Below are 27627 nucleotides of genomic sequence, written 5' to 3'. Positions count from 1 at the left end.
AACAATAGACCCTCATTAACAGTCTGGTGAAACATGATATTTTGTGTGTCATCTCTCCTTAAATCCTGTTAAAACAGTGCTTACCAAACTTTTGAAGCTGATCAAACAAGTTGACAGCCTACATACAGTTTTTATGAACAACAAACAACAACATAAACAGGGACTGAATTAAATTTAGTTAAATAAAGGCTGATTCAATAGACTAAGCAAACATGTGTATTTAATAGCTTGTAACACTTTGTAGTAAACTGTGCAGTCTTCATGTTTCCAGGATGTACTGAGCCGAGCAGAGCTGCCGCTTTGCTGCTTAAATGAATAATTCAATACCTTTTCGCTTTTGTCTTGAGTTAGCTGAGAATATTAGCACTTCTGCTCTGTGGTTAACTGAGATTTGGACATAAAGTGTGGAAACAGCTCAAAACATGTCTAGTCTGCTGTGACATGTAAATGCTTAGAAAAGACACAAACTCTCACCGAATGTTAGCTGATTCAACTCTTTGGTCAAAAACACAGCTGCACAGCTGTTTGGTAGATTCCCACGAGAGATGAGATCTGTGTCACTTTCACCTGAAGCACCAGGTGGTGTGTGCTTTTGTGTCCTGGTGATATTTATGGGTGGCTACTTGATGAAGTTTTCTGCAGCCTAAATCAAAGATAGATTACTTGTCCTTGTTTCACCATTGATTCATAAATCTGATGTGTTTGGCTGGTTGGTTTGTGTCTTATTTCAGTTAATCCACTTCTATGAAGGATGACATGTACACTACATGCTTGGCTGCAGAATGTGCTTAGACTGAGCAAAGCAAGTTTTGCACTTACTGGAAAAGACGATCCACCGTTTGACCACCATCGTCTTTCTAGCTGCCGAGTTTTACAAATGTTTAAAAACTGTGGATCCTCTGACCGCACAAAGTATATCGACAAATTCTTTTATACTCTACACAATGTTTTGCCTATTTTTTTGGGGGGGGGTCACAGATGGACTTACTACTGTGATATCACCTGCTGCTTTCTGAATTCCCTTCCTGAAGCTTTTGTTGCCATATTCGTATTTTAAAACGAGATACGATGACAGATGGGCGGGTCAGACTGAAACTGCTCGCTCACTGGCTACCAACTTACCGATCGCAAGTCAGTGAGCAGATCCTGGATAATCCTTCTTTCTGAAACATAACATGACCAAGACTTACAAAACAGACTTAACTTGTTAGTCAGTATTGACCCAAAATAAGTGACAGAGCCCATGAACTCAGCAGAGACTTCTACAGTGTTTTTAGCCACACGTTGCCCCCTGGTGGTTTATAAAAACAATGCAGCGTCTGTATTGACTTCACTTTTGATACCTGGAAGCTACATCCGTGTTTTATACTGTGTGAGTAACATCATGGCCATCAGTGACCATACTCTGATGATAACTCTGTTACCTAGCAATGGCATTTTTCTCCTATTGGCTGAACTGTGTCGGTGGTTCCTCCCTTTTTTACTTTTGCCAATTTGGGCACTATTGAGAGTGCATGTAACACAAATGTTAGCCTGTTTTTCTCTTCGTTGTTTTGCTTTCCAGCTGCTTGAATTTCACATAAACTTCTCATCTAACCCTCTGAAAGAAAGGGAGTAGCTACTTTTTTTTTTTCAAATGGTCAAACAATTCCTTAAATAAACACCTGCTAAGTGCAACCTGTTTGATGCAAATTATGTAAGCTATATTACAAATATTCACAGAGAAAAAGAAAGCTATTACTCCAAAACCTACTTACATGTTATAAAACAAAGTTTAACAAAAAATATATAAAACTTTCAAAAGACTTGAAAGTGTAAAAACTGTACACTTGTGTCGCCCTGTTTAAAACTGATCATGTAAGTACAAATTGATTCTCTATGCAGCTAAACATGCAGCTGTTGGTGTACATAATAAAATGGTAAAGGGGTCGAGAAAACACTTCATAGGATTTTGCTGGCATTAATGGTTTTGTCAAATGGCCTGAAGGACTGCTGAAAGACGCCCTCATCGCAGAGTTGATGACTGTTCTTCGCTTTTGTCCTTGGAAGTGTTAAAAGATCTGAATCGGAAGCTTAAACAGCCGGTGATCCTGGAAAAGAAGAAAGTGTTTAGAAAAATAAAGTGCACTAAGAGTCAGATATGAAATATGGGGAGAGATACAGGTGAGCGCTTACCACAAAGGGAAGATCAGTTCCAGTTCTCCTGTCCACTGCGGAGGAAAGAAATAACAAAGTCAACATAAACCTTTGGAAGTAAAAGGTAATGTTTTTATGTTAATGACTGGAAAATCAGTCAAATCATCAGGAAGAGCATCTGGAGCTGTTGCGACACCTTGTGACTGTTACTGTCATTGCTATTATTATGAGTTGCAGGGTGAGGATGATGGGTTTTTTAAACCATATAGTAGATGATTATAAAAAGCAAATAACTTCCTGTGGTCCACACGATGAGAATCACTTCCACACATGTTTGAAGATTGGAGGGTAAACGTACACAGGAACACAGGAATTATATTCATATTTCTATAGCTGAAATATGTAAGACTTGCACACTGAATAACATTTATTAATCTATTTTCCTGTGAGGTTTTCACCTGCACACATTCAAAGCCAGGACTTGTGTTTTGGGGCCTTCACTGTTATTTCACAACTTGTGGGGAAAACATGAGTTTTTCAAAACAAAATAGTTTTGCATGTTGATTTTTGACTCCTTCCAGGATTAAACCAGGGAACTTTTAGGAATCTAAAAAAGGATTTTCTTGATTTTTTTGAAGTATTAGATTCTTTCATTTTTGGTCTTAACACAAGAAACATGTTTCAGAAAAATAGCGTAGCATTAGGTTTCTTCTGTTTTGTCCTGTTGAAGCTCATTTTCCTTTAACTGGAGAACACAGCGCTTCAAACACAAAAGCAAATATTTTTCTCTCTTCCTGTGCAGCTTTGACTGAACACTGCATATATCCAAGGATGAAAACTGATCTAATTGAGGCACAATCTGGATGCCTGACACGTGGCAGTATCATGTGGATATAAGCAGTTACCTCCATCACAGAAAACTTCATTTCAGTGGGCTCTGATGTTTGAATGCAGTGATGGATGAAGGATGAAGAAGAAAAGAGGGAAGACAGGAAAAAGAAGGATGTTTTTGTCAGAGTGAAATTAGCAGGGTGATGGTGGGTTACTGGATGGTCTCAGATGGCTGGTTGTTAGCGTAGCTGTGAGTGGAGTGGAGTTAGTGGAGTCATCAGTGATCATCAATACCTCATCAGCAGGGAGAGAGTTCCAGTGGGTCACCAGACTGAGTAGCTCGGGGGGGCAGAGGCCCGAGGGAACCGAGTCAGAGTGTCACAATAGGGAGAGCTGAATGCACACACACACACACACACACACAGGGAATTCTTTATATCTCTATATGTGGTAAATAAAAATTTATGCTGACAGGACTCCAAATATCCCTTCACCAATTAACACTCCAGCATGCAAGTCAGATTTAGCTCCACGCGGCTCGTACCTGATGGCAAGGTTTCCATGGATATCACACACCTGTTCATCGTGATTACCTGTATTAGCCATACTGCAAGAGAAGAACGAGGGGAGGGGCAGATGAGAAAGGGGAAGACTCCTGTGAAAGTGACAGGGATGGAGTGATCCACAGAGAGCGGCGCTCGCATCGGAAAGAAAGAGAACGCGAGCAGTGATGGGAAAGTCCATGTTAAGAGCTAAAATGCCGAGCTCGTGATTTCAGAAGAAAGAGTGAAAAAACTCAAGAGATTCGAAGCTGAACAGTCCCGTTCCAAAAAGCCAGTAAGTGTGTGGGAGAAGATGAAAAAGTGCGTGAATTATCGATGTTAAAGTGCAACAAGCCATGGGTAAGAGGAGCTGGAATGAGCGGATACAACACAAGGAGAAAATATGAGGAGAATCCGTGTCCGTGAAAAGGAATAATGGACAGAGAAAAGGAAAGAAAATTATTAATGAATTTGGCTTTGATTTACATCAGAAAAAAAAACCCCAGGAGGATAACGAAGAAGGTTTGGACTCACTCTTCAAAGACGTCCTCTGTGTCCATCCTTCTGTAATACTTGGCCAGTTTGACAGAGAAGATGATGCTGGGGATGAGCAGGATGCAGCAGCCTCCGAGACCAAACCAGAATGTGTTCTGGAAAATAAACGTACCAGTAATCACATCTTATTACATTTCATTCATTGCTGTTGCTTTTAACTAAACACTGAACTCTCTGGATTAGATTTTTAGTGCTAAAACACTGTTGAAAAGGTTTCAAATCTTGATATTAATGTGGGTATAATAAGAACTCATATTTGGTACAATGGCTGTTCCTGTTTTTCTGTACCTGACGAAGGTTGCATAATTAAAATAAATAAATGACTGGATCATTTATGGTCCACCTACTTCATATTATTCTAACATTATTGTAACACAATACAGTTCTGTGAAAACCTAAGTACACCCTTTCAGTCCATAACTTGTAGAACCGTCTTTAGCATCAATAACTTGAGACTTTTCCTGTATGAATTTATTGGGAATTTTGGCCTGATAACACAGGACTCTGTGTGAGAAGACAGAGTTTGAGTCCAGCTTGATCTGTCAGACAGATGGAGTGGAAGATGCCCAGTTCCCGTGGCTCCAAAACAAACCCAATTCGTCATCCATCCTCCGCCGTGCTTCACAGTTATGAGGTGTTTGTGCTGCTGTGTTTGGTTTTCATCAAATGTGGTGCTGTGCATTAAATACTTCACTTTGGTCTCGTCTGTCCAGAGGACATTGTTCCAGAAGTCTTGTGGTTTGTTCAGATGTTACTTTGCAAACCTCATCGTGCTGCCATGATCATTTTAGAGGTAAGAGGTTTTGTCCTGCAACCCTTCCTAAAGAAGTCACACTTATTCAGTCTTTTTCTAATTGGAATGTCATGAACTGAGGCCTGTAGAGTCTGAGATGTAGCTCTTGGATTACTTTCAGTCCTTCTGAGCATTGCACGGTCTGACTTGAGTGTGAGTTTGCTGGGACATCCATTCCTGAGAGATTGCGGCATTGTGTTAACACACATCTGAATATCCAGATGTGTGTTAACACAACACCTGTAACATCCAGACCAACAAACTACCAAAATGTCTACCTTCGTAATGATCTTCAGACTTGCTGATGATCAGTGAATCAAGTGATTAACAGTGAGTAGCAGCATCTGGCTGCAACTGACGACCTTAATTCCTATTGAAGAAGTAAGGGTGTATTTACTTTTTTTTTAGGGCTGTAGAAAGTCCCATAAAAACTTGTTTAACTCAGAAATGTACTAATGTATAAGTTTAAAGTAGACTAAAAGAGTAATTGTAAATACTTGAGCTAAGGTACTTGTTAATATGCAACAACTCTTAAATCAGGGAACTTTTATTTGTAATCATCACTGAATGAAATGTCAGGACTGTGACTTTTAAAGACATAATAACATCATGGACCAATGAATTAATACTAAATATACTTGTTGTAGTACTGCTAGTGTCACACATTTTTGCAGCTGAATTTCACGAAAAGAAACCTAAAAAATGTGTGCACCATGCACACGGACACACAAACATGCAAACACAAAGCACATCTAAATGTACAGTAGCTGCAGGCAGTGCATTAATTAAAATCCTGTTTATATTGCTCACAGTCTTTGGCCTGTTTGGGCTCATTAAACTCTCAGGAAGTCGCATGCTTGATATACAGCAAGTATAAAAACATAAACCTTTATAACTCCTCAGGGCCAGGAGTAAAAACAGTGAAGAATCCATGTGTGTGTAAATCCCCGGCCCAGACACAAAACAGGCTTTATTTAATCTCAGTGTTTGTGAACAACTTAAGAACACACCGTTCTCCTCCTAAAACTCTGAGCTCCCCAAACGGTTCACATAAAACCACCGATATATTTTTAGTTTCCATCCAGATACATGAAGGTGCATGCACTGTGCAAACAGCTGGGAAAATACTCAGCACACATCCACACATACAGGTAACCATAATCACGTCTTACCACTGAGTCGATTATGAAGCTGCATCCTACTATTTCCATACTGTCCACAATGTTGCTGATGGGTTTACACTGGGCCACCTCTGCACTTAGCTGTAGGATAAAAACACACATGCTGGCTGATCTCTCTTCAGAATTCACATTTATTCATTAACTTCAAGTTAAATCAGCAGTTCTTAAACCATATTAAAACTTAAAAACTAAAAGTAAATTAAACACTGACTCAGATAATCAGAAGAGGCAGAGGAAGGATTTACTATACTGCAAATTTTGTACAAAGACAATGAAGAAAACAACAGAGAAAAATGGCAGAGTACTCACAGAGTTTCTAACCCATTCTGTGTACTGTTTGAAGTATCCCACCAAGCCCTGCACATACACCTTTGTTTCCTAAAACCAAAAAAATTTAAAACACTTAGGAGTACTCACTATGATCACAACTGAGATTTCACGCTCTGGAGTTCATTTCCCTGTTGGATCAAGATTAGCTCTTTGTAAAATTTTCTTTAAAATGTAACCTGTTTTGAGCACTACGATAATGACGTTCTTGGCCAGTGAATTAAGTTTGGATTGCAAACACAAAAAATATTTATAATAATGTAATCAGTCTGTTTACATTGGGACTCTAATAGGCTACAGAAAAACAAGTCGTCTTAATTCTGAGGCAACACATTTGCTACCAGAGAACAAAATCACAACACCAGTCGCCTCAGAGCCCTTAAGATTATAAAGCAAAGACCCTACAATAATAGAGGGAATATCGCAACAATCATACAACCCCTCAATGAGCAAGCACTTGGCAACAGTGGGAAGTAAAAAGTCCCTTTTAACCGGAAGAAAACTCCAGCAGAATCGGGGTCTTTGTGTCCTTATGTGACCATAAGGACACAAAGACAAAACGCACACTTTGGGACAATTTAATGATGTGAGTGTTGGTGTAAAAACCCCTGAGAGAAGACAGGAGTGGAGCACAAATGCCCAGTGCATCATGGGAAGTTTGCAGTCTGAGCCTGTTGTGGCATGATTAAAGAGCTTTTTGCTGTGTGTTCAACATTTATCTTTTGACGCTCCATGTCACCATGTTATGATGAAGCCCTGATCGATGTACCTGCTTCACCACGTGGGAGGCATTATGAGTGATGAGGTACTCTGCTGCATCAATGGCACTCAGGACATTTGTGACTTTGACCTCAGAGAGAAAAAAAAGGAAAAAAAGAAATTCATTCACGAAATGTGGATAGGCAGTTAAGGAAATAACTGTTTACACTGCTATCTGTGGTCTATTACAACAGTTTTAGTATTTACTGGCAGGTCGTTCGATGTCTTCTGCAGCTGTTTGATACTCTGGTGCAGCGTACTCTGTGTGAGAAGATTAAAACACAAGCAGTCACACGGTGAAACAGACACACGTACAACTCCCTCCTTATTTACAGATACACATCCATCACATCACGCCACCGCTGTCACAACATGAAGGACGTTGCTAAGACAACACACACAAAAAAAGAAAAGAAATCACTGTCACAGTGCTGCACATCGACAGCAGCTTACCCGTGCTCTGACATATTTCTGTCACCACATTATGAAAGAAAAGAACAAAAAGAAGGAACACTGAGGAACAGAGCGAAGAACAGACCATGTAGATGTGTTTTGTCCCTGAAGACATCCTCGGTTCATTAAGATTACATAATTACTACTATTTCCCCATTAAATTGAATTGAATTCTATGTTGTTGTACTTTTTCAACATGTTCAAAATAAAGATTCAATCAATCAATCAAATAATGGTTTAAAAAAAAAAAAAGCTACATGTTTGCCTCATTCAGTATGTGCAGGTGTGCAAATCCTCCCCAGGCCACTTGCCAGCAGCTTACCTGTGCTAGGCTACCTCACAGGTTCTCCTTCTATGTGGGATGACACGCTGCTGAAATACGTCCTGTTGTTTTTTACATGAGGGTCACAGCTTCATACTAACTCAAATACTACTATCTTCACCTCCTCCCCCCTGTGTGCATCTGTTTTATTAACAGACACAGCATTTGGCTCAACAACTGACTGTTTGTGTCATTAATAGGGTCAAAATATCATTTTCATTTTACCCAAAAATGGGTAAAAAAAAGTTTTGGTTTTTTTTTGTTGTGATGCCTGAAATAAAAAAAGCCTCAATTCAAAATGCTTTGTTCATCCAGGACACTGCTAAAGAAAAATAAACAGGTGATCATCATCGTCTTCGTAGCTGAATATATAAAATAAGACCTCTACCTATCTGCTTATCCAAGCTATGAGAAATAAGTGTTGAACTGTTAATAGTGTTGTTTGTATTTGTGCTGTGGTTAGTTGATTACCATTGCTTGCTCCAGTGGCACCACCTGTTCTCTGTGAATGGATCTAATACTGCTGGCATGGCCTCTCAGTGCGTTCTCCAGAGCACCACGTGGCTGTAAACAAACGCAGTTTTAAGGATACAATATGTCATTACAGATGTATATTGTTTAGGTTCCCATGATAATGTAGAAAAGATTTTGAGTCTTTAACATAACTGAGAACAAATTTTTAGTCAACACATGTGCAGACATTAATGAAGAGGCTCACCAGCTGGTCAGCCTGAGCCTCCAGGTCGCTACAGAAGGACAGCAGATCTATTAGAGTGACTCCTTTATTTACCTAAAAACCAGGAATTCACACATGAAAGATGGTTAGTATAAAAAGGCGTGTTTGGGGATGGGGGTATTTTTATTAGGGATAGCTTTTAAAGTTGCATTATCACTGCTTAAAATTAACTGCATTTTATTCATGCATATTAACAAAACTGGGAGATGTTATGAATGTATTTAAAACATTTTACATTTAACAAGAAAAATAAAATTAGCAGAATAATTGAATTAATTTTTACTGAGTGTATGCGCATGTAAGCGGAGTGAAGGGCTTTTTGTGCACAGATATAAAGGAAGTAAACGGTGTGCATCAGTGCCATTTAACATAAACCACACATGCACACAGCTCACCTCAGTGAGATAAGCCTGATAGTCAATCTGTCCAATTCCAGAGTTGGCAAAGTTGATGAGGTTGTCTCTGCCAGCCTGCTCCAGCAGCGTGATGCCCTGCAGGTCCACCTGCACGCTATCAAACACTTTGGCCAGGTCCCTGTTGTACTGTTGTGAAACACACGTGTAGAGTCAAACTACCATTCACCTTCTGCCATCAATGCACCTGTAATTGTGACATACAGTAACATAGCTCTTACCACTGTTCTGTTGAGGAAGGAGTTAATGTTGAACATGGTCTCCAACTGCAGAGCGTGATACAGACCGTTGTTGTCATAGCACTCCCTGTGAGACAAAACCATGATAATCACAAACACAGACACAGAGCTGTGATGTGTTCTGCTTAACCAGAGGTAATGAGTTTCTTACAAAAACAACTAGAAAAATGGATTTCATGATAACTTAAATGTTACCTGTACATGCCGCCTAGAGTTAAATCAATATTTGGATTCTGGAACAACATCCCAGGAAGGAAGTTCCTCTTTTCAGGATGGACCAGGAACGGCGTATCAATGATCTACAGACACACACACACAGTTTAAGGAAGCAGTGTTGTCCATTTTACGGCTCAGATAAAAGGTGAAATAATAAAATCTTCAGCAGAATAAAATAAAAGACAAAAGAGAGTTAACACCTTAAACAACTGTCTGTTAGCCAGAGGTTCACATATCAGCTTTTCCACGTTGCCACCAACAACAAACAGGGTGGTAACGATGGCCATCAGCACCCAGGCAAAGATAAACGAGAAGCCAACACCACTGCAAGAGTAAAAGACAGACTGTGAGAGACAAAAATAATATTTTTGCTGTTATTTCCCACCATATATAACAACAGATAGTCCCGTACGGGTCCACTTTTGACAAAACCAGTAATAATGTGAGGAAACTCCCTGAACTTGAGACCTTTCTATAATTATTTTATGTATTTACTGTTAATTTTAATCTTATTTGAAGAACACTATTGTGAGTCTTCATTTTTTGTACAGTAAGCCTTTACTCAGAGCTTATAATGCTTCCTTTGTTCTATGACTGTAAGCTAAATGGATTACAGCAACTTTTACAGTTTGAACTCCACCCTGAAAAAAAGATCCCTGAGTGATGCCTTCAGGTGAGTGAGTGTTGTGATGGAAACCTACGCCATCAGCAGGTTTCCCCCGGTGTTCGACAGGCAGCCGCGGGTGGTCGGGGTAGCTTGCTTGTCGTAGCCGCAGTTACCACACAGAAGGCCGAGGATGTTAAAGGCTAGCACCAAGACGACCATGCAGAGCACCGCCACACAGGCGATCCACCTGAAGGTTAGACAGAGAGGATTACCCACTTTAACCTAATTCACTTTAACCTAGAGCATGATTATTTATCACAAGTTTGGTTCTTTTTATTTATTTATTTTTTAAAAGCATTGAGAGGGACCATGTGTTATAACCACAGCTGAACCTTAACAGTCTTGTTTCTATCAATGACGTTTTAACATCCTCACACAAACCTGTAAAAATCCATCTGATCGATTTGGGGGTAATAAGACTCAATAGCTTTGTGTCTTTCATTTAGGAAAATGGTGAAATTCGCCAGAGAAGCTTCCACGGGGAACATCTTGGAGAAGCCGGTGATCTCTGCACCGATCTTATCCAGCATCCCCTTTACTCCTACAAACAGAATTGCAACAATAAACAAGTCAAACAGAAATGAACTGTATAAACTGGAAAGCTGGGGGTTTTAAGCTGAAGTGAAAAAGAGATGATGTATCTGACACAGAAGAGAGAAACTTACGAGGCAGAGCTGCAGTTTCATCATCCACAAGTATGCAGACAAAGGTGAAAGAAGAACATGAAACACTTTATACTCACTCCTATCTCATTCATAAAACAGACCTTTCTCTTTCTCTCTCTCTCTCTCTCACACACACACACACTTGTACCTGCAACAATGTTTTTTGTTTGCTCTTTAACCAGTCTTGGTGTGTCGTTAAAGGATGCGTAACCCTGTAGATGAACAGAATAAGAGAAAAGAAAGATGGCAGGTGAGACAAAAAGTTTTAGGATGGACAGGATGACGATGATGATGTTGATGATGAGTGAGAAACGGCCACTAACCTTTTGTACAATGTTGCTGAGATCTGTTTTCAGGACAGTATTGACATTGGCCAAGGCATGATTAACATCTGGGACCTGACAGACAGGAAAAAGAAGCAGAATAAACCTGGAAATATTTCTCAAGGTTAAAACGTTCCAGTATTAGAGGGCATTTTGCTTCTTATCACCTTGGAGAAGTCAGCATTGATTCCCAGCTGGGACAGTGTGGAGCGGATGGTGTTACAGGTATGCGACACAGCTCCGTTGGTGCAGGCGGGGTCGGACAGGGTGTTGGACAGAGAGGCGCGCTCCCCTGACAGGCTGGCCTGAAGCTTCCCCACCCCGTCCTGGAGCACCTCCAAGGACGAGCTGACGTTCTCCAGGGCCTCTTTGGTTTCCCGCATGGCTACAAACAACAAGAAATATGACACACAGTGAAACTATTTTTTTATTGAGACAACAGCATGCTGGTCTTATTTACACTGACTACAGAGGCACAACCCACAGAGGAAAACCACAACAAAAAACTGTTTCCAACTTAACACAAAGGTTCAGAATCACCATCTGCTTCTAACACTTTTGCAGACACAGTCACGAACACTGCACCACTGAGTCCCGATCAGCTCACTTTACCTTTGATGGCATTCTCAACTTTTGCTTTAGACAAAAGATAATGTGAGAGAATCATAGAGGGGAAAAAAAGAAAGAAAAAGAAATGATAAAGAAATGGTGAGGACTTTTCCTTAAAGACTGTCTTTAGTATTAAACCCACAAGAGAAGTTGTGGCATTTAAATGGCAGTCATTAGCTGTAACTGTAGCAACTACTTAAAAAACTTAAATTTCCTATAAAATTTAAAATTACACGTGTATTACAGTACATCATTGTTTAAGAACTTGCACACTGGTTTGTGAGTCTCCGTCTGAGTTGCGTAACCTCAACGCGAGGTTTATACAGAGATGTTACCTCCTGCCATACGCAGGGCGGTGTCCAGCGAAGGAATCACTGATTTCTCCAGCTGAATGTGGATCCTACCCCCCAGCAAAGGGCCGATGTCTGTGAGGAAGCACAGAAAGGTCAGAAAGTTCAGCACAGTTATGTAAAGTGAGAGATATCAGACAAACACTGTGTGCAAACATGCAGGGTCGAGCTTACTGTCGAGGTCTGACAGGACTTTGTTCTTGGCTGTGGTGTACTGGGCTGTCAGGTAATCGACTTGCTGCAGCAGGAGACACACAGTATTAATAGTTATTGGTTATATTATATTATTGGCTTTTGTTTTTTCAAAAATAAACAGGGTTGTTTGTGTAAGTGTGAGGACATACAGCAGGCGTGTTGTTAGCGAACGTCTTCAGGTCTCTCATGTTGGTGTTAATGAGCCGCCGAGTGCTTTTGACCTGTGAGCTGATGTTGTGGTTTGCGGCGAGAGCAATGAGAACTCCCACACTGAAAAACACATTCAGGATCGATTAGGAGAAGAGCAGTGCAGTCACCACACTTTAGCAGCAGAGGGCAGCACAGCTACATAATGGGGACTCCTGCATTATGAGTTTTAATTCTTGCTCACTGAAGATTCACCTCTGCCCTCCGCAGTTAGTGATGTAAGAAAAACTGATCATGTCAGATGAGTGTACTGCTGAGTGTACAAGCTAAACATGCAACGTGAATCTAAGCATTAGGATTATGCGGCTAGAATTCACTTTGATTCACTGCAAAAACACCTTATTAGTTTTACAGCAGTGATATTTTACACTTTCTGTAACAAACAAAAACAATGTAGAAACAGTAAAAAAACAAATCAACAAAAGCAACAAACTGGTTATATTGTGCTTTGGATGTGAGCATGCACATTTGTGCTGTGAAAGGACTCATTCAGATGGCGAGGCCTCTCATGGTCAGCCAAGTAATATCGGTAACACATAACTGTCCTCCACATTTAAATCAAATTTCAGTGGGCTTGCCTCTTCCACACAGCAGGTACTCCGCACACTCTCTGCATGTGAGCAAATAAAATTAATGGAGTTTTTTTTAACCCACGTAAAGGCAAGCACTTTTACATATGTGAAAAATTATACATGTAAATCTGTGACTCCAACATTGACCTGCTGAGATCTGTTCATTATTACAAGGGTTGTTAACTTTTTGGTCAGACTGCTTTCAGGAGCGTTTTTGTTCACTATTTTAACTTGTAACTAATTTTAACTAAAAGTCACTGGCATGACCCCTGACAGTCTTTTAGCTTGTAGGTTGAAATCTATTTGAGAAAGAATAGATACATTGTGTAACTTGTTGGGTTCATATGCAGTGAAGAAAGCTATCCAAACCTACCCTGTGTAAATTGACCCCTAAGCATAATAACTGGTTGTGGCACCTTTGGCAGCAAGAGCTGCAATCAAGTGTTTGTGATAAATGGCAATGGGTCTTTCACATCACTGTGGAGGAATTTTGCTCCACTCTTCTTTATTTAATTGTTTTGATTTGGTCACATCTGAGGGTTTTCAAGCATGAATGGCCTCTTATATGATTTTTGAGCCATTCAGAGGTGAGCTTGCTGGTAGGGATGGGAATCGAGAACTGGTTCTGTACAAGAACCGGTTCCCAGTAGTCCAATTCCTTGGAATTGTTAGTCTGTTTGCTTATCAATACTGTTTATCGGTTTCAGTCGCAGTTCAATTAGCTAATTTCAGTTTGTGTGCCGGAGATGGAAGATAGTGGTACGGTCTACAGCCTGGATATGGGTATTACATTTAGTTTTACTGCACAAAAGGACAAGAGCATGATGGTAAAGTGGAAAGTGCATCCAGGTCAGAAAAAAACCACATTATGCTGCCACACAACTTTGGCTCCTTCAAGCACCTGCACAGACAGCATGCTAATGCTAAGCCAGCCAAGACCCCAGACTGACGCTATAAAGCTGACTGAATGCTGACCTCAGCCCAGCAACCAGACCCTGAACTTCAACAGATAACAAAAGCAGTAATGAGCAGTCAGGCTTGTAGATGCCGTGCCCATCTGTTCATTGACTGGCATATGTCAGAGAATTTGTTTTTCAGCTGTTTTTGAGTTTCTTTAGATCGTGGTTTGATGTGTTGCTTTTTCAGATTTTTTTAGTCTACTTCACTTTGTCAGACAGATTCTGTTTATTTTTATTTAACCTCTATTTGTACAGGTAGTCCCAGTGAGACTCAATGTCTTGTTTCCAAAAGAGACCCGTTTCTGACAAACATATTAAAATTACAACAATAAAATTAAAATTGTCTAATGTTTACACAGTCGTATCAAAAACAGGTGCTTTAAACAAGTGTTCAAATGATTTCATGATTCAGCAGGTCTGGCAATAATCATACCTGGACATGACTAATGAAATTATGCTCCCATGTGATTAATTAGAGTTAATTCATGACTTAGCAAAGGGGGCAATTATTTTTTCGCATAGGGCCAGGTAGGTTTGGATAGCTTTTTCCCTTAAAAAGTGAAAAAATTTAAAATCTGCATTTTGTGATTATTCGGGAAATGTGCATATGTGACAAATATGCAAAAATAACAAATCACCAGAGAAGGTGAAACCACACAGGTACTTCACAATACCGAAATCAAAGCAGAGGAGAACCAGTGTCATTAAAATCATCCTCATTTTGGAGTATAGCAGACTGATAATGATAAAAACGGTGAAGAAGAGGAATGACGACTCACATGATGAAGATGGTTGTAGCAATCAGCGAGGCGGTATAGAAACCTCTGTGACAGTCTGCGTTTTTCCTCTGTCTCTGATGCATCTCCCCTCCACAGTTATCACAGCATCGACACATGCAGAAGCACATAGCTATGATGGGGATAAGGACCACAAACACGACGCCGAAGGTTGCACATACGAGAAATCCCGACTCGTACTGGATCCACTGCGGGAGGAGAGCATTCACCCGGTCATCAATCTGCTCTCTGCTCTCTTTACTTTTTACAGAGATATGCAGTGAAAGCTGTGTTGAGAGGAGTTTACCTGCAGCAACAAGACGACGTTTTCTGGCTGGAGCACCAAACCAGATGTGGAGGTGTGCAAAAATCACACAAGCATGAACAAAAAGAAGACATGCAAACCAGGTCAATGTGACAACAGAGGGATTAAAAAGAGGAGAATCTTCATTTCTAAATGAATAAAGTCTTGCATGATGTGACACAGTCACTTTGTGGTTCTTGCTGCAAAGTGATATTTTAATTTCATTAAAATTATCCAAACATATAAAACTAATAAACTTTAAAGTGAGACACAAAACATGTTTTTTTCATAGACTAAACAATTGACCAGTAAGTATAAAGATTTAAATTAAAAAACATTATACTTCACAGTGACGTGTCATCTACTAGTAACATGTTCAGCTTATTTGTGAGCAGTGTGCCCCCAATACAATTGCAAAACACCTGCAAGTACACAATTTTGAAACTCAATGGTCTAACATCCATTCAAAATATGTTACTGTATCTGAAGAGCATGTGGGCGTTCTGTGGGGGGTAAATGGGGTGGCTGCAGCTCAGGAGGTAGAGAAGGTCATCTATTAATTGGAAGGTTGGTGGTTTAACCCCAGGCTGCTCTTGTCTGCATACCTCAGCATCCTTGGGCAAGATACTGAACCCTGATCCATTCATCATGGGAAAGTTAGAAAGCACTTCAGTGTAAAAAACAAGTGCTTGTATGAATGAGCCATGTTTTATAAAGTGCTCTCAGTATTCATGTAGAATAGAAAAGCACTATATAAGAACCACTCCATTACCATTTGCCAGTAATTTTAACACTTAACATACCTTTCTCCATTCCTCTATTTTGATTCCACCCATGTTTTGCTGAATGACTTTGACAATGAGATCTGCAAAAAAAAAAAGAACACAGGCTTACAGACGAGTGCTTACATACAGAAAAACTGCCGCACAGTGTAGATGTTGTGCGGCAGTGATTTACAGGCAGGTCAACTGGAGGTAGGTGATGACAAGCGAAGTTGGAGAGGGTAAAAAAAAAATCCATTTATGTGCTCACAAGCAGACAACGCGGATTACGTGGGATCGTTTTTTAATTTCCGAGGAGAGGACGGCACTGAGACCGTGTTTCAGTGTTTTTAACGGGAGCTGTTTGAATTGTGTAGTTTGTCACCAGTGACTTCAGTTCAGTCCAGCTGTCTGTGTGTTTACTGTATATAGGTCAGCCAGCGCTAAGCCTACCTGCACTGTGACTCACAGCAGTGTTACTCAGCATGTAAAAGATGATTATGATACGCTTCTATGGACACAAGCTCACACATACATATTACATGTACACCTATTTGACAGCATTAAAAGCAGATGCAGGATATCTGTGCCACTTATAGATACAATCACATCCAAGCGTTCCAACACACTCACATCAAAATACTGTATTTGAAAACTCCGCAGAAGTTATTTGAAGTTGTACAATTAAATCATTTTACAGCGTTTGTTTGCCAGATTTCTCACATTAAATCAGTAGTTCACAATTTCTTTTTTCTGGTCTCACTTCAAAAAGATAAAAATGTCGTTTACACACATTATTTAACTCAAACAGCATTATTATAGTTTTGCATTTTCTTATTAGTTTTTATTGCTATTTAAAGTTTTTGTTTCCAGACAGTCTCCAGAGTGGGTTTAGTTTTCATTCTTTTCAGTGTAGGGTTTAGTCTTTAATTACTCTAATATGACAGGTGATTGTCATGGGCAACCTACAAGACATACAGAGTACAATACAAAACAAAACAACACTTTATGAAAGCAGCTGACTCTCAGTCGTCTAGAGATCTCAAATCTCGGTAGACATTTGCATCCGGGCCTTGTTCGGCATGCTGTGCTGATACATTTCAATCACATAGTAGCTCATGATCCAGTACAACTCCCAGGCAACCCTAATATGTAAAGTACAGAAGGAAAGTTATGTTTTCCTAGTATTGCACAAACTAATGAGAATTAAAATCTACTGAGAAGTGAAGGAGTTCTGTAAACTGTCATATCCAGGACAAATTCATCTTGTTTCATTAAAATTCAATTCAATTCAATTTTATTTATAAAGCGCCAAATCACAACAAAAGTCGCCTCAAGGCGCTAATCTGACCAGTACTCTAGGAGGAGGAGTGGTTCTTGTGAAAATGGTGAAAAGCTCCTAGGAAACAACAAAAATACAATCTTGAGCATAATTTGGGTGAAGACTCATTAAGTGATCAAAAAATCGGATTAAAAATTAGTCCTTGTGCCGGGTGGGCTGAAACTAAAAGTGAGAGCATTTCCACTACATTCTTTTACTTTGTTGTTAGTGCACAACACTGTTTGCTATTTTTACCAGAAAAACCTAGTTTTTATTTTAGTTAACAAAAAGCATGTTTTAAAGAAAACTATAATAAGCTTGAGGTCAACATAATTTTGGCAAAGTTGTTTATTTTCCCAAAAAGAACTATCCAACTTAATTCCAATCATGTTATAGACATACCTTTTCCCCTTTTTTCTGTCTTTTAAGAACTTCATATTATCTCACAGTAGAGCTTCTCAGATTAGTACCGTGTCATGTGCCACTGCACACAACAAGCAGATGGAGACCAGTTTAGCAAACAGATGTCTCTCACACATGCACGCACACACACGCACGCACACACACGCACACGCACACACACACACGCACACACACACACACAGATTCTGGTTCCAGCTTCTGCTTGCACACCTGCTGATCATCAGGTGAGGTGATAAAATGCACCTCAGACTGCATGTTTTTTAACCTTCTGTTTGTACCAAGCTTACCAAATATTTAATTTCTCTTTCTTTCCTGTGGAAAGTGTGCAGTAATGTCTGTTTTCATAGCAGATTTTATTGATAACATGTCAGAAAATACCTTTTGTGAGTCTGAGGCGGTGTCTTTAAATCACATGGTGAGTTACACACACACAAAAAAGCAGCAAATCCATCCAAATCAGAGAATGTTTAACATTTCGTGCTGGAAATTTTTGACAGAGTTAATTATGAATCAACAAATCAATTAGCTACCTTATCCTAGATCTTGTATTGAGTACTATCAAAACAAAGGAACAGATCTTCCAGATTACTGAAACGAACACTTTGTTTTTTGTGTTTAAATTTACTTTTTGCATTTATTTTTGTTGACTGGCAACAAACTGTCTTTTTCTTCTTGCATTCTCAGACTTCCTGAACATTTCTGCTCAGTCAAACAAAAGTAACAGTGATGTGTGCCTTTCTTTTGTAACAACACAGATAATCCTCTCAGTACCCAATACTGTTTCTGCTCATGGTGGGAGGGGACTCGCATTTCTGTTTCGACTGTTGCATCTTTGTGAAAATGCTGCTAACACTGACCGGCCTGTCACATAGTGTGAAGACATCTTTACTGGTTAACTCTGCAGATGCTGCATATGAGCACCTCACAGTAGGGTCAGTGCCACCTGCTGTTGCTCAGCTACTTAGTTAGCATTAGCCACTGAGGGCAGCTAAGCTTAGACAGCTTAGTTCAGTGACCCAGTATAGGAGCTACCTACGGGAAACGAAAGGAAGAGAAGGGATAAACAAGCATCAGACTTATACCTAAAAGGATGAACAGACCACTGCCCAACATGATCTCATACAACCTCAGTAGTCCCCGAGGAAAACAACTCTTTTTTTCTTTTTTAAAAATGAGCAAATATAGTTAGAAAAATTACCATTTTCTTGCTTTTAGTGTCTGGCGTGAGAAGCTTTTGATTGGTTTTAGTGTAGTTAGTGAATTTTTTTTTTAAATTAAAGACATTTCAATAAATCCCAGCCTGGCCTGAGTGTTTTTCTTACACTAAAGGCAGTTGTGTATCAGAACTGCAAGAAAGACACAGGTAAGATCAAAAATAAATTATAATAAAAATAAAAATCTAAAAATGAACCCTCTAGTTAGCTAATCTGATCTACAAATCAGAATTTACAATCATCTTACTGTAATCTGTAAATGTAGGTAAACACAATTCTCTACACTGACCTGCTCTGAGAGATTACTGGAAGGTGTGGGCAAAACCTTATGCAACCCAACCACCACCTCTGATGCTTTTAGGAGACATTTGCATGCATGAATCATACACTTAATGACTATATTAGTCAGTTTCTTTTCATAAGTGTTTGCCTTTGTGTTGCAGTTAACAAAATAATAGACTCATGTATTCACCATTATGTATGAAAATTTATATTTTTGATCAGAGGGTTTTTAAATTTAGCCATCAAAAGCAATGCAAGCTCGTCAAGCGCTTGTTAGTATTATATACTTTTGCTTTGGTGAATAAGACGACTACAGTGGAAATCTCTGCAATAAGAAATGTAATCAGTCCTAAACATGTTTTCTTGTCTTTTCCTCCAAGATTTATCATCTGACTCCTTCATCCTGACCAACCCCCACTTTAGGAACAGCTGCTTCCAATATTAGCAGCTACCAAGAGCTAACATATAGACAGACGCTGACTTGATTCAATTTCTTTTCCTTTCGCTTCATATGAAACAGAATCATGAAAAGTCTGTGAAATTCAAAAGCGCTCCTCATTTACTGCCTATAAGAGCATCGGTGCCTGGGTCGCAATGAAAAAGGTGTCGCTATCATGATATAAGATCTGCCAAAAAGAGAGGACTTTTGTTACTTTCAATAAATGATGGGTTTTACTGAGTGTTACACAATCCATTAAGCGCTGTACTTCATGTCAGCATGAGACACTAAAGGAAGTCAGAGCCAACTGTTTGCTACAGCAAAACTACTAAGAGGATTATGTGCCATGTCTTTTTATGCTTTTGTACAACACACTCAGGCCTGTTTCAGATTCACATTTGAAGAGATGAGAAATGAAGACAAAGAATTTTAATTTCAAATGTATTACTCAACATTTCCTTGATGAATTCAATTATCAAGTGAAATTATGAATAAAAACTGGTTTCCTCCCACAGACCAAAGACTTGCATTGGTGATTATGAACTGGCCATAGGTGTGAATCATCACATAAATGGTTGTCAGTCTCTGTGTGTATGTTAGCCCTGCGAAAGGTTTGTTGTATCCTGCTTCTTGTGTTACAGAATTAGATGAGAAGTCAAGAAAATGGATCGCCTTAAAAAAAAGTTAAAAACAAAGCTAATTTATTTAAAGAGCTGTCGATATCCAGCTGCCCAAACATTCAAAGATAAGAACATCAGCTAATATTCACAAACACGGTGCTTGGAAATAATTATTTTTGTTAATATACATAAAGAGGCATACAAAAACTGCAGAAAATGTGTCTACAGTCTCAGATGCTAAAATGCAGGATTTTAAGTCATTTCATTCTCCAAAATGTGCGAGTTCCTCTTCAGAGTGATCTAATTTAAGACGCTTGGTAAACATTCCCACAACCAATCACAGTAATTAAGGCAAGCAGACAAACACCAGGACTATGACCCACTTTCGGTATTTGTGTGTGCACACGCCTGTGCATGTATTTACCCAAAGTTGTGAGTGTGTGTGTGTGTGACAATGCCATCTGCAGCAGTGGTAGCAGGACAGTGTTAGCATTAGCCTGTGGATGCTAATCCTCTTATCCAGCCTGTGTGTATCAGAGGGATAAGACGCTGCCTCCACACTCAGTGAAAGAGCCCCAAATGCTTCTTCACTGTTAGTGGAAAAAGGGATGAGTGAGTCCCAGAGGAAACCCAGTGTCAGGAAATGCTGATACCCCGCTGAACCTAAGCACACATGTTTTATTCTCTGCTAACACTCATATGCGAACAGTTCTGTGGAATCGCCAAAAATAAATGAAATTTACAAAGTGAGGGGATTTATGGGGATTTGGACACAGTCTGATAACTGTGCCACATTACACTGATTAACTCTTTACTGATTAATTTTCAATGTTCTGACAGACCTGACAAATCTCATCTCTAACACTGCAGCCGAACACAAACCTGCCACCTCTGCAACAACTAACGATGACCTCATCTAAGCTGAGCACATAAGCATGCACCGCAGCACAAGAGAAAACACTAACACATAGAGTTTAGTGCAGGACTCCATGGAACAATGCAAACTTACTCAAAAAGTTGTCAACTGCTCTGAATGGAGGCGAAGAACAAGCAGACAGCAGGGGGAAGTGAATCAGTGAATCAGATTGCCAATAAATCGAATTAATTCAGATGTCTCACTCAGTGAACAGACTGATTACCCCACACAGTTGAAAAATACTTTTGGCATTTTAAGAGGTTTTTTTTCTTTTCAGTTGTTATACAGTTAGTTATACAATGTTTACCACACCTCTTACTCTTTGAATTCAGTTTTTTCAGTCCCATTGCTGTTGTATCACGATGCATTCATATCCAGACTGATTCCCACCCCTTGCTTTCCTGGCAATTCTCACTTTGGAAAAATACAGGGAAATACTTGCCAGTATTTTATTTTATTTTTTTAAAATAAATGTATAAGCTTTACAGATACTACTACTAATAATTCATTTTTTCAAATAACTTTAAACTCAGATCACATGTGGTGTTTCTTTAGACCACACAGCAGATGTGCCAGTCTTTAAATGTAGCTGTGCAAACATAAAAGGTGTTTGCATGTGGAAAGACCACAAAACACTACACACCAGTGTATAACCTCAACTTTAACGTCATGACACATCCAGTATGTGAAAAACACGTTTCTCAGATAAACATAAATTTTTATGTTTATTAGGACTTTATTTTGTTTAGGACAAACTTTTTCAGCCTCTCAGCACATTATTTTTATTACTTCCTTCTATTAGTAGATAAAAAAATTATACAAAAGGCTAACGAAATTAGCCTGGTTTATAACTTATGTTAAAAGCTATTTATCTGAATGTAAGGATCGATAATACCAAAAATTAGACTGCTCTCAACTAACCCACATGGGAGTAAAGCTATCAGTATCTCTCAAATCCATAGAAATGTAAAAAAAATAAAAATAAATCAATGTTTCAATAAAAATTTATTTTAAAGTTCTTTTATGTTTTGTCTCTCTTTTGATTTGTAAAAACTAATATCATTCAAAATTTCAGTGAAGGCAGATGGAAGGGATTCTGGGATTTAAACAACACTAGTGGATTATTTATTTATAACATTACAATTAATATAACCATATTATAATTTTTTCACATTTTTAGGTTTAAATATCAAGGTTATCTGCATATCATGACATCAGTTAATGTGTTTTTTTTAAGGATAAAGGAAGATGCAATTACTCAATTATCGTTTCTTATGAGAAAATATTTTGTGGAGGCTTAAAAATATGTATTTTATTGAACCTTCTCTTGATTTAGGGATTATAGCAGCTTTGCTTGACTGTTTTGCAACCACCAGAAACAAACACATGCACTGGTCACTACCTGAGAGGATCAGGATGTGTAATGCATTTACAGTAAAATTATTGAACACATCGGTAAATTTCTATGTAAATATATTTCTAAAGGTGATATTGACATGAAATGATCACCTAATGTTGGTAACAAACCATCCAATCCACACATGCAAGGAAATCAAGCCATAGATGTCTATAATTAAGTTACATGTAATAATGAGAAATGACACAGGAAAAAGTGTTTACTGAAATGTATTTAATACTTCGTACTAAAGCCTTTGTTGGTGATCACAGCTTCACGATGCTCCCTGTATGGAGAAACTAGCCGCATGCATTGCTCGGGTGTGATTCTAGCCAGTTCTTCCCTACAGCCAGTCCTCAAATCCTGAAGGTTTCGTGGACCCATTCTATGAACTCTGAGTTTTACTTGTTTCTATAGATTGGCTGGGCCATTCAAGCAGCTTTGTTTTCTTCCTCTGAAACCAGCTGAGAGTTTCATGGCTGTGTTTGGGATCATTGCTTCCTGAAATGTCCTTTCAAATGTCCTGAAATGTCATTTCATCTTCATCATCCTGGTAGATAGAAGCAGATTTTTATCAAGAATGTCTCATCACATTTTTCCATTCATCCTTCTTTCAATTAGATGAAGTGTGCTAGTGCCATAGGCTGGAAAACAGCCATACACTGTGATACTCTCACCTCCAAACTTCACTGTCGGTATTGTGTTTCTGGGGTATATGCACTGCCTTTTGACCTCTGAACATTATGTATTATGGCCTCCAGTGATATCAATTGTAGCCTAATCTGACCTGACTATACTCTCCCAGTATTTTACAGGCTTGTCTAAATGTTGTTCTGCATACATGCTTCAGCATGCCTTTTCTTTGCCAATGGAGTATTGCGTGGTGAGTGTGCATACAGGCCATGGCAGTTAAGTGCATTATTTTTTGCTTTCCTTGAAACAATTGTACCTGCTGATTCCAGGTCTTTTGTAGCTCTCCACAAGTGGTCCTTGGCTCATAGACAACTCTTCTGATATTTGTTTTCACTCTTCTGTCCCAAATCATGCTGGGAGTAGCTGGTCGTGGCAGTTTTATAGTGAAATTATGTTCTTTTCACTTTCTGATTACGGCCCCAACAGTGCTCACTGAGAGAGCTCATTAGTTTTACCCATGATGACATATTTCTTGTATGATACCTAAGTAATGAGACAAGTTTTTATGGGCCATCAGATAAGATTGAACCAGGTGATATGAAGTGGCCAATCAATATCATTTATTTAAGTACTGTCAAATTTCAGCTGGTGTGATGACTTTCCATGTCTTTTTCTCTGTCATTTCTCATTATTACACATAATTTATGGACATCTATGGTTTGATTTCATTGCATGTGTGGGCTGGATGGGTTGTTAGAGACATCTTGTGAGAATTTCATTTAGAAATATATTTACGTGTTCAAGAATTTTTCCCCTACTGTAAGCTTGAAAGTGGAGGCTTTAGAAGCAAATGAACAAAACATATATATATATATACATATATATATATACATATATATATATACATATATATATATACATATATACATATACATATATATATATATATACATATATACATATACATATATATATATATATATATATATATATACATATACATATACATATATATATATATATATATATATATATATATATATATATATATATATGGCACCTTCTTCTGATTTAATGTTCATAACAGTTTTGCATTCACCACAAATGAACACATGCACCTGCCACTGTCTACGAGGCTCAGGTCGTGTAAAGCATTTATACCTATACGTACAGAGAGATGATGTGGCATCCAGGTGGGCTACCTGTGTGTGTGGGTGATAGTGAGTCATACTGGAATGGAATAGCAGCATATGGTGCAGCGGATTAAGGTATTATGCTGTGATGCAGGTGACTGGGAAAGCTTCCCTTAATCGCAGATCTGCTAATTGATTAGCTAGCCAGCGGCCCTAACCCTGGACACCGAAATGGCAGCAACTTAAAACCTTCAATCCAATTGCTGTGTGTCATCCACCAACGTGACCACCCATAGTTGCGCATACAACACATAAACAAACTGTTTTTTAATGGGATGTGATCACTGGATTACTGGCCTTCATCACAGGGACAACAGAGCAACATACATTGTTTTTATTGATCCTGTGATCACCTATTAATCACCTGGAGTATGGGCTTGCAGGTGATCATTCATGACTTATGACAGCTATGAATCCCTTTAAGCTGCTCAACAATCACACATCATCACAGCATACCGCCCCCTCTGTGCTCTTTGAGTTTGAGGGATTTTAATTTGGGGGGGGGGGGGGGGGGGGGGGGCAGTGTTAAAATTAGATAATGATGATATGGCACAGGTTAACCTCTGGGTTTAAGGTTACAGACACAGCAGCACAGTACAAATAACTCGCGCCACAGCAGCCTTGTTGAGGTCATTACTGTTTATTTGGACTTTGCTATTTGGTTTATGATGTACAACAGGCCAGTCAGGTCCCCGACCTCTAAGCCAAGTCAGTGTTTTGTGAGCTGCCTGACTTTTGATGCCTTAAAACAGATCATGGCATCAGCATGGGCAGTGAGGAGAATTAAAGTCTAAAAATAAATGTCTTTATTTAATCAGGACATATATTTTTAGATTCTCACATTAATCATAGCTGTGGACACCATGAGTGGACCCAGACCTTTAAATAAAAAACAATGGTGCTGAATAGACTACCATATTTCAATCCACTTTATTTCTTTTTTAAATATCAGGTTTTACTTATTTGCTTTAATATTGAAATGCATATCAATATTTTTCTTTCATGTAGAAATATATGTTTAATATAGCTGTATCTATTTATAATGGGGTTTTTTAATGGGGTTTATCCAATCAGAAAACACATTTGTGATTTTCAAATGGATAAAAACAAGAAAAATCCACAGACATCTGTTAAGTAAGGTTATGCAAACTAATTAGCTTAATCATATGTGGACTAATGGAGTTTCACCCCTGAAAGCCTGCTTTAAGCCAAGAGAAACCCTGCATACACACATTCTCAATTGTACACTTTTCCACCACAATTGCACACTTGTGGGATCAATAAAGTATCTTTCTGTCTCATGTCCTGTGATTGTGACGTGCATTTAAAAAGCCTGTGATTACACTGACAAGTAATGCACTTTTTACTTAAATGGACTGTGCACTTGTATTTCATATATAGGCAGATATGCATAAACATATGTATACCGAGCATCTGGATGACAAGTAAGGTTGAGTCCAGTGTGTGGTCATAACGATTTCTGCTCCTGTAAATAATAGAGAATAAACCTGGTGCTAAAAATACTTGCTGAACTTTCTCCTCGGGTAGCCTAATTAAATGTGATTGGTCGCACCTGTTCGAGCCGCACTAACGTTGAAGTTGAACTAGGCCACGCGTTAAAAGCGCAGGTACTCCGTACAGACAACGTCCTGGGAATAGGAAACACGGGCTGAGGGTGGACGGGGGGGTGTCGTCAATAATCTCACCTTTGGGAAAGAGGTTCGGCTGAACCATGTAGAGAAACGCGTGGACCATGTGGAAGAGGATCCCAATGCTCCCTGGCTCGTAATAAGCGTGGGTGTTGTAAACCGCCGCGGGTACAAACCCAAAATCCAGCGGCTCCACCGGCGGAGGTGAGCGCTCTCTGCGGGAGTCCGACCGGACCTCAGCGGGTACCGCGCCCCTCTCATCCGCCTGCTGCTCGCTGCCTGTCGCCCCCCAGCAGAGCAGCAGCACGAGCCAGCGTGTCCACAGCATGGCTCCCCAAGGTCCTGCTCGGTTTCCCAAAAAAAAAAAAAAGAGTGTGAGAGGGAGAGGAAACACAAAACTGGAGGAAGAAGGGTGGGTGACACCTGTCCCTCCGGGTGGTGTTTTTTATCCCCACACCGCAAAAACAACCGTCCTAAGGAAAAGTTTTAAAAACAACATCCAATGGTCGCAGGAGTAGCAGCCGTTAGCTACGGGTTTCCCGGTACGGAGTCATCACCGACATCTTCCCGGGGCTCTTCGACGATTGCGAGGACCGGCGGCCGAAGACGAGCGCTCACACACTCTCACCGGCTTCGGGCTGCGAGCAGCCTAATCTCGCGTGCACGTAAAAGGCTCGAGCACGCTCGCGCGCGTTTGAAAGCTGGTCGGGAGCATGTGTGGCGCGCGACACCGCTCTGACCAGCCACCTGTCACCCTCTCTCTCTCGCTCTCTCTCTCATATCCCCAGGTGTACTGTTCAAGCAAAGGTTCACAGAGGGTCAGCTGAGCAGGCCCGCTGACTTCACAACAGGAAACCAAAAGGTGGATTTAAGCAGGCTGTTTGTTTGTCCAGGCCAGAGTCAATACAGTAGAATATAACAAGGTGTGGAGATTTTTGTTAACTAAAAATAAAATGAGTGAATAAAAACCAAAAATGTTTTTACAAGAATCATAAATCTTGCCTCTGCTATTCATACTAATAATGTCTTACTATTTGACTTTGGTTTCTGTGCTTTTTCTCTCAGGAACTACAATTAATTCTGCTTCAGCCAATAACACAACTGGTAATTTTTTTTTTTTTTGAGTTTTTACATAACCCTTTTTGACCCTGCAGTTGATCCAGCAATCATCATTTTGAAAGGTTTGATTCATGGGGAGACTTTTGTTTATGAACATGTTTCAAGCTTGATACATTTAGTCTGAGCCTGCTAAAGTAGCTTTGCATGATTCAGAAGTTCAAAATAATCTTGTTTCAAATACTGTTTGACTTGGCTACACCTTGGGCCTCTGTATAAAAGTGAGTCTGGACACTTAGCAGTTGTCTGTTAGATAGTTCAGGGAAGGGAACATCTGGCAAAAGATGCAAGGTTTGACTTGGCAAGAAAGTGGGGAAACACAGCATTGAGTTTAACGGAAACAGTATAGTCTGGTTAAGCCTTAAAAAAACCACTTTGATGGCTTCATGAGTCAGTGCTCTCTTTCATCCTCTCTCATCTCACATGGAGCTTTTATGTGGCACTGGATGGGTTAAATGTGAAAAACCTGAAATATGTTAACACAATCAGGGATGTTGTGTAGCCAGACCATTTATGTGAGCTGGACCTTGTCAA

At 39.5% G+C, this 27627-nt stretch overlaps 1 protein-coding gene across 6 annotated transcripts; it reads right to left on the bottom strand.

Annotated features, from left to right (window-relative positions):
* Nucleotides 1-27: 27 nt before the first annotated feature.
* Nucleotides 28-26947, bottom strand: prom1b (prominin 1 b). 6 transcript variants are annotated; one of them, XR_003220376.1, is made up of 28 exons: nucleotides 26035-26946; nucleotides 15934-15995; nucleotides 15134-15160; nucleotides 14830-15035; nucleotides 12462-12582; nucleotides 12292-12355; nucleotides 12103-12192; nucleotides 11326-11543; nucleotides 11159-11233; nucleotides 10984-11047; nucleotides 10836-10844; nucleotides 10552-10711; nucleotides 10205-10357; nucleotides 9704-9827; nucleotides 9483-9586; nucleotides 9270-9354; nucleotides 9031-9177; nucleotides 8618-8689; nucleotides 8371-8463; nucleotides 7332-7385; nucleotides 7135-7215; nucleotides 6348-6416; nucleotides 6030-6119; nucleotides 4044-4159; nucleotides 3512-3574; nucleotides 3262-3360; nucleotides 2176-2210; nucleotides 28-2090 (listed from the first exon to the last, which is right to left on the bottom strand). XR_003220376.1 is itself a non-coding variant. In XM_025907722.1 (27 exons), exons 1-26 carry the CDS (start codon nucleotides 26303-26305, stop codon nucleotides 3291-3293), a joined length of 2688 nt encoding a protein of 895 aa, XP_025763507.1. In that variant the 5' UTR covers nucleotides 26306-26947; the 3' UTR covers nucleotides 2175-2210; nucleotides 3262-3290. The 6 variants fall into 6 exon arrangements, 3 of the variants coding, with proteins under 3 accessions (XP_025763509.1, XP_025763507.1, XP_025763508.1); XR_003220378.1 differs by lacking the exon at nucleotides 3512-3574 and having other exon boundaries at nucleotides 26035-26943; XR_003220377.1 differs by lacking the exon at nucleotides 10836-10844 and having other exon boundaries at nucleotides 26035-26305.
* Between the last annotated feature and the right edge of the window lie 680 nt (nucleotides 26948-27627).

This window comes from Oreochromis niloticus, linkage group LG6 (genome assembly GCF_001858045.2).
Source record: "Oreochromis niloticus isolate F11D_XX linkage group LG6, O_niloticus_UMD_NMBU, whole genome shotgun sequence".
NCBI lineage: Eukaryota > Metazoa > Chordata > Actinopteri > Cichliformes > Cichlidae > Oreochromis > Oreochromis niloticus.
This window is presented reverse-complemented; position numbering and strand designations above follow the sequence as displayed.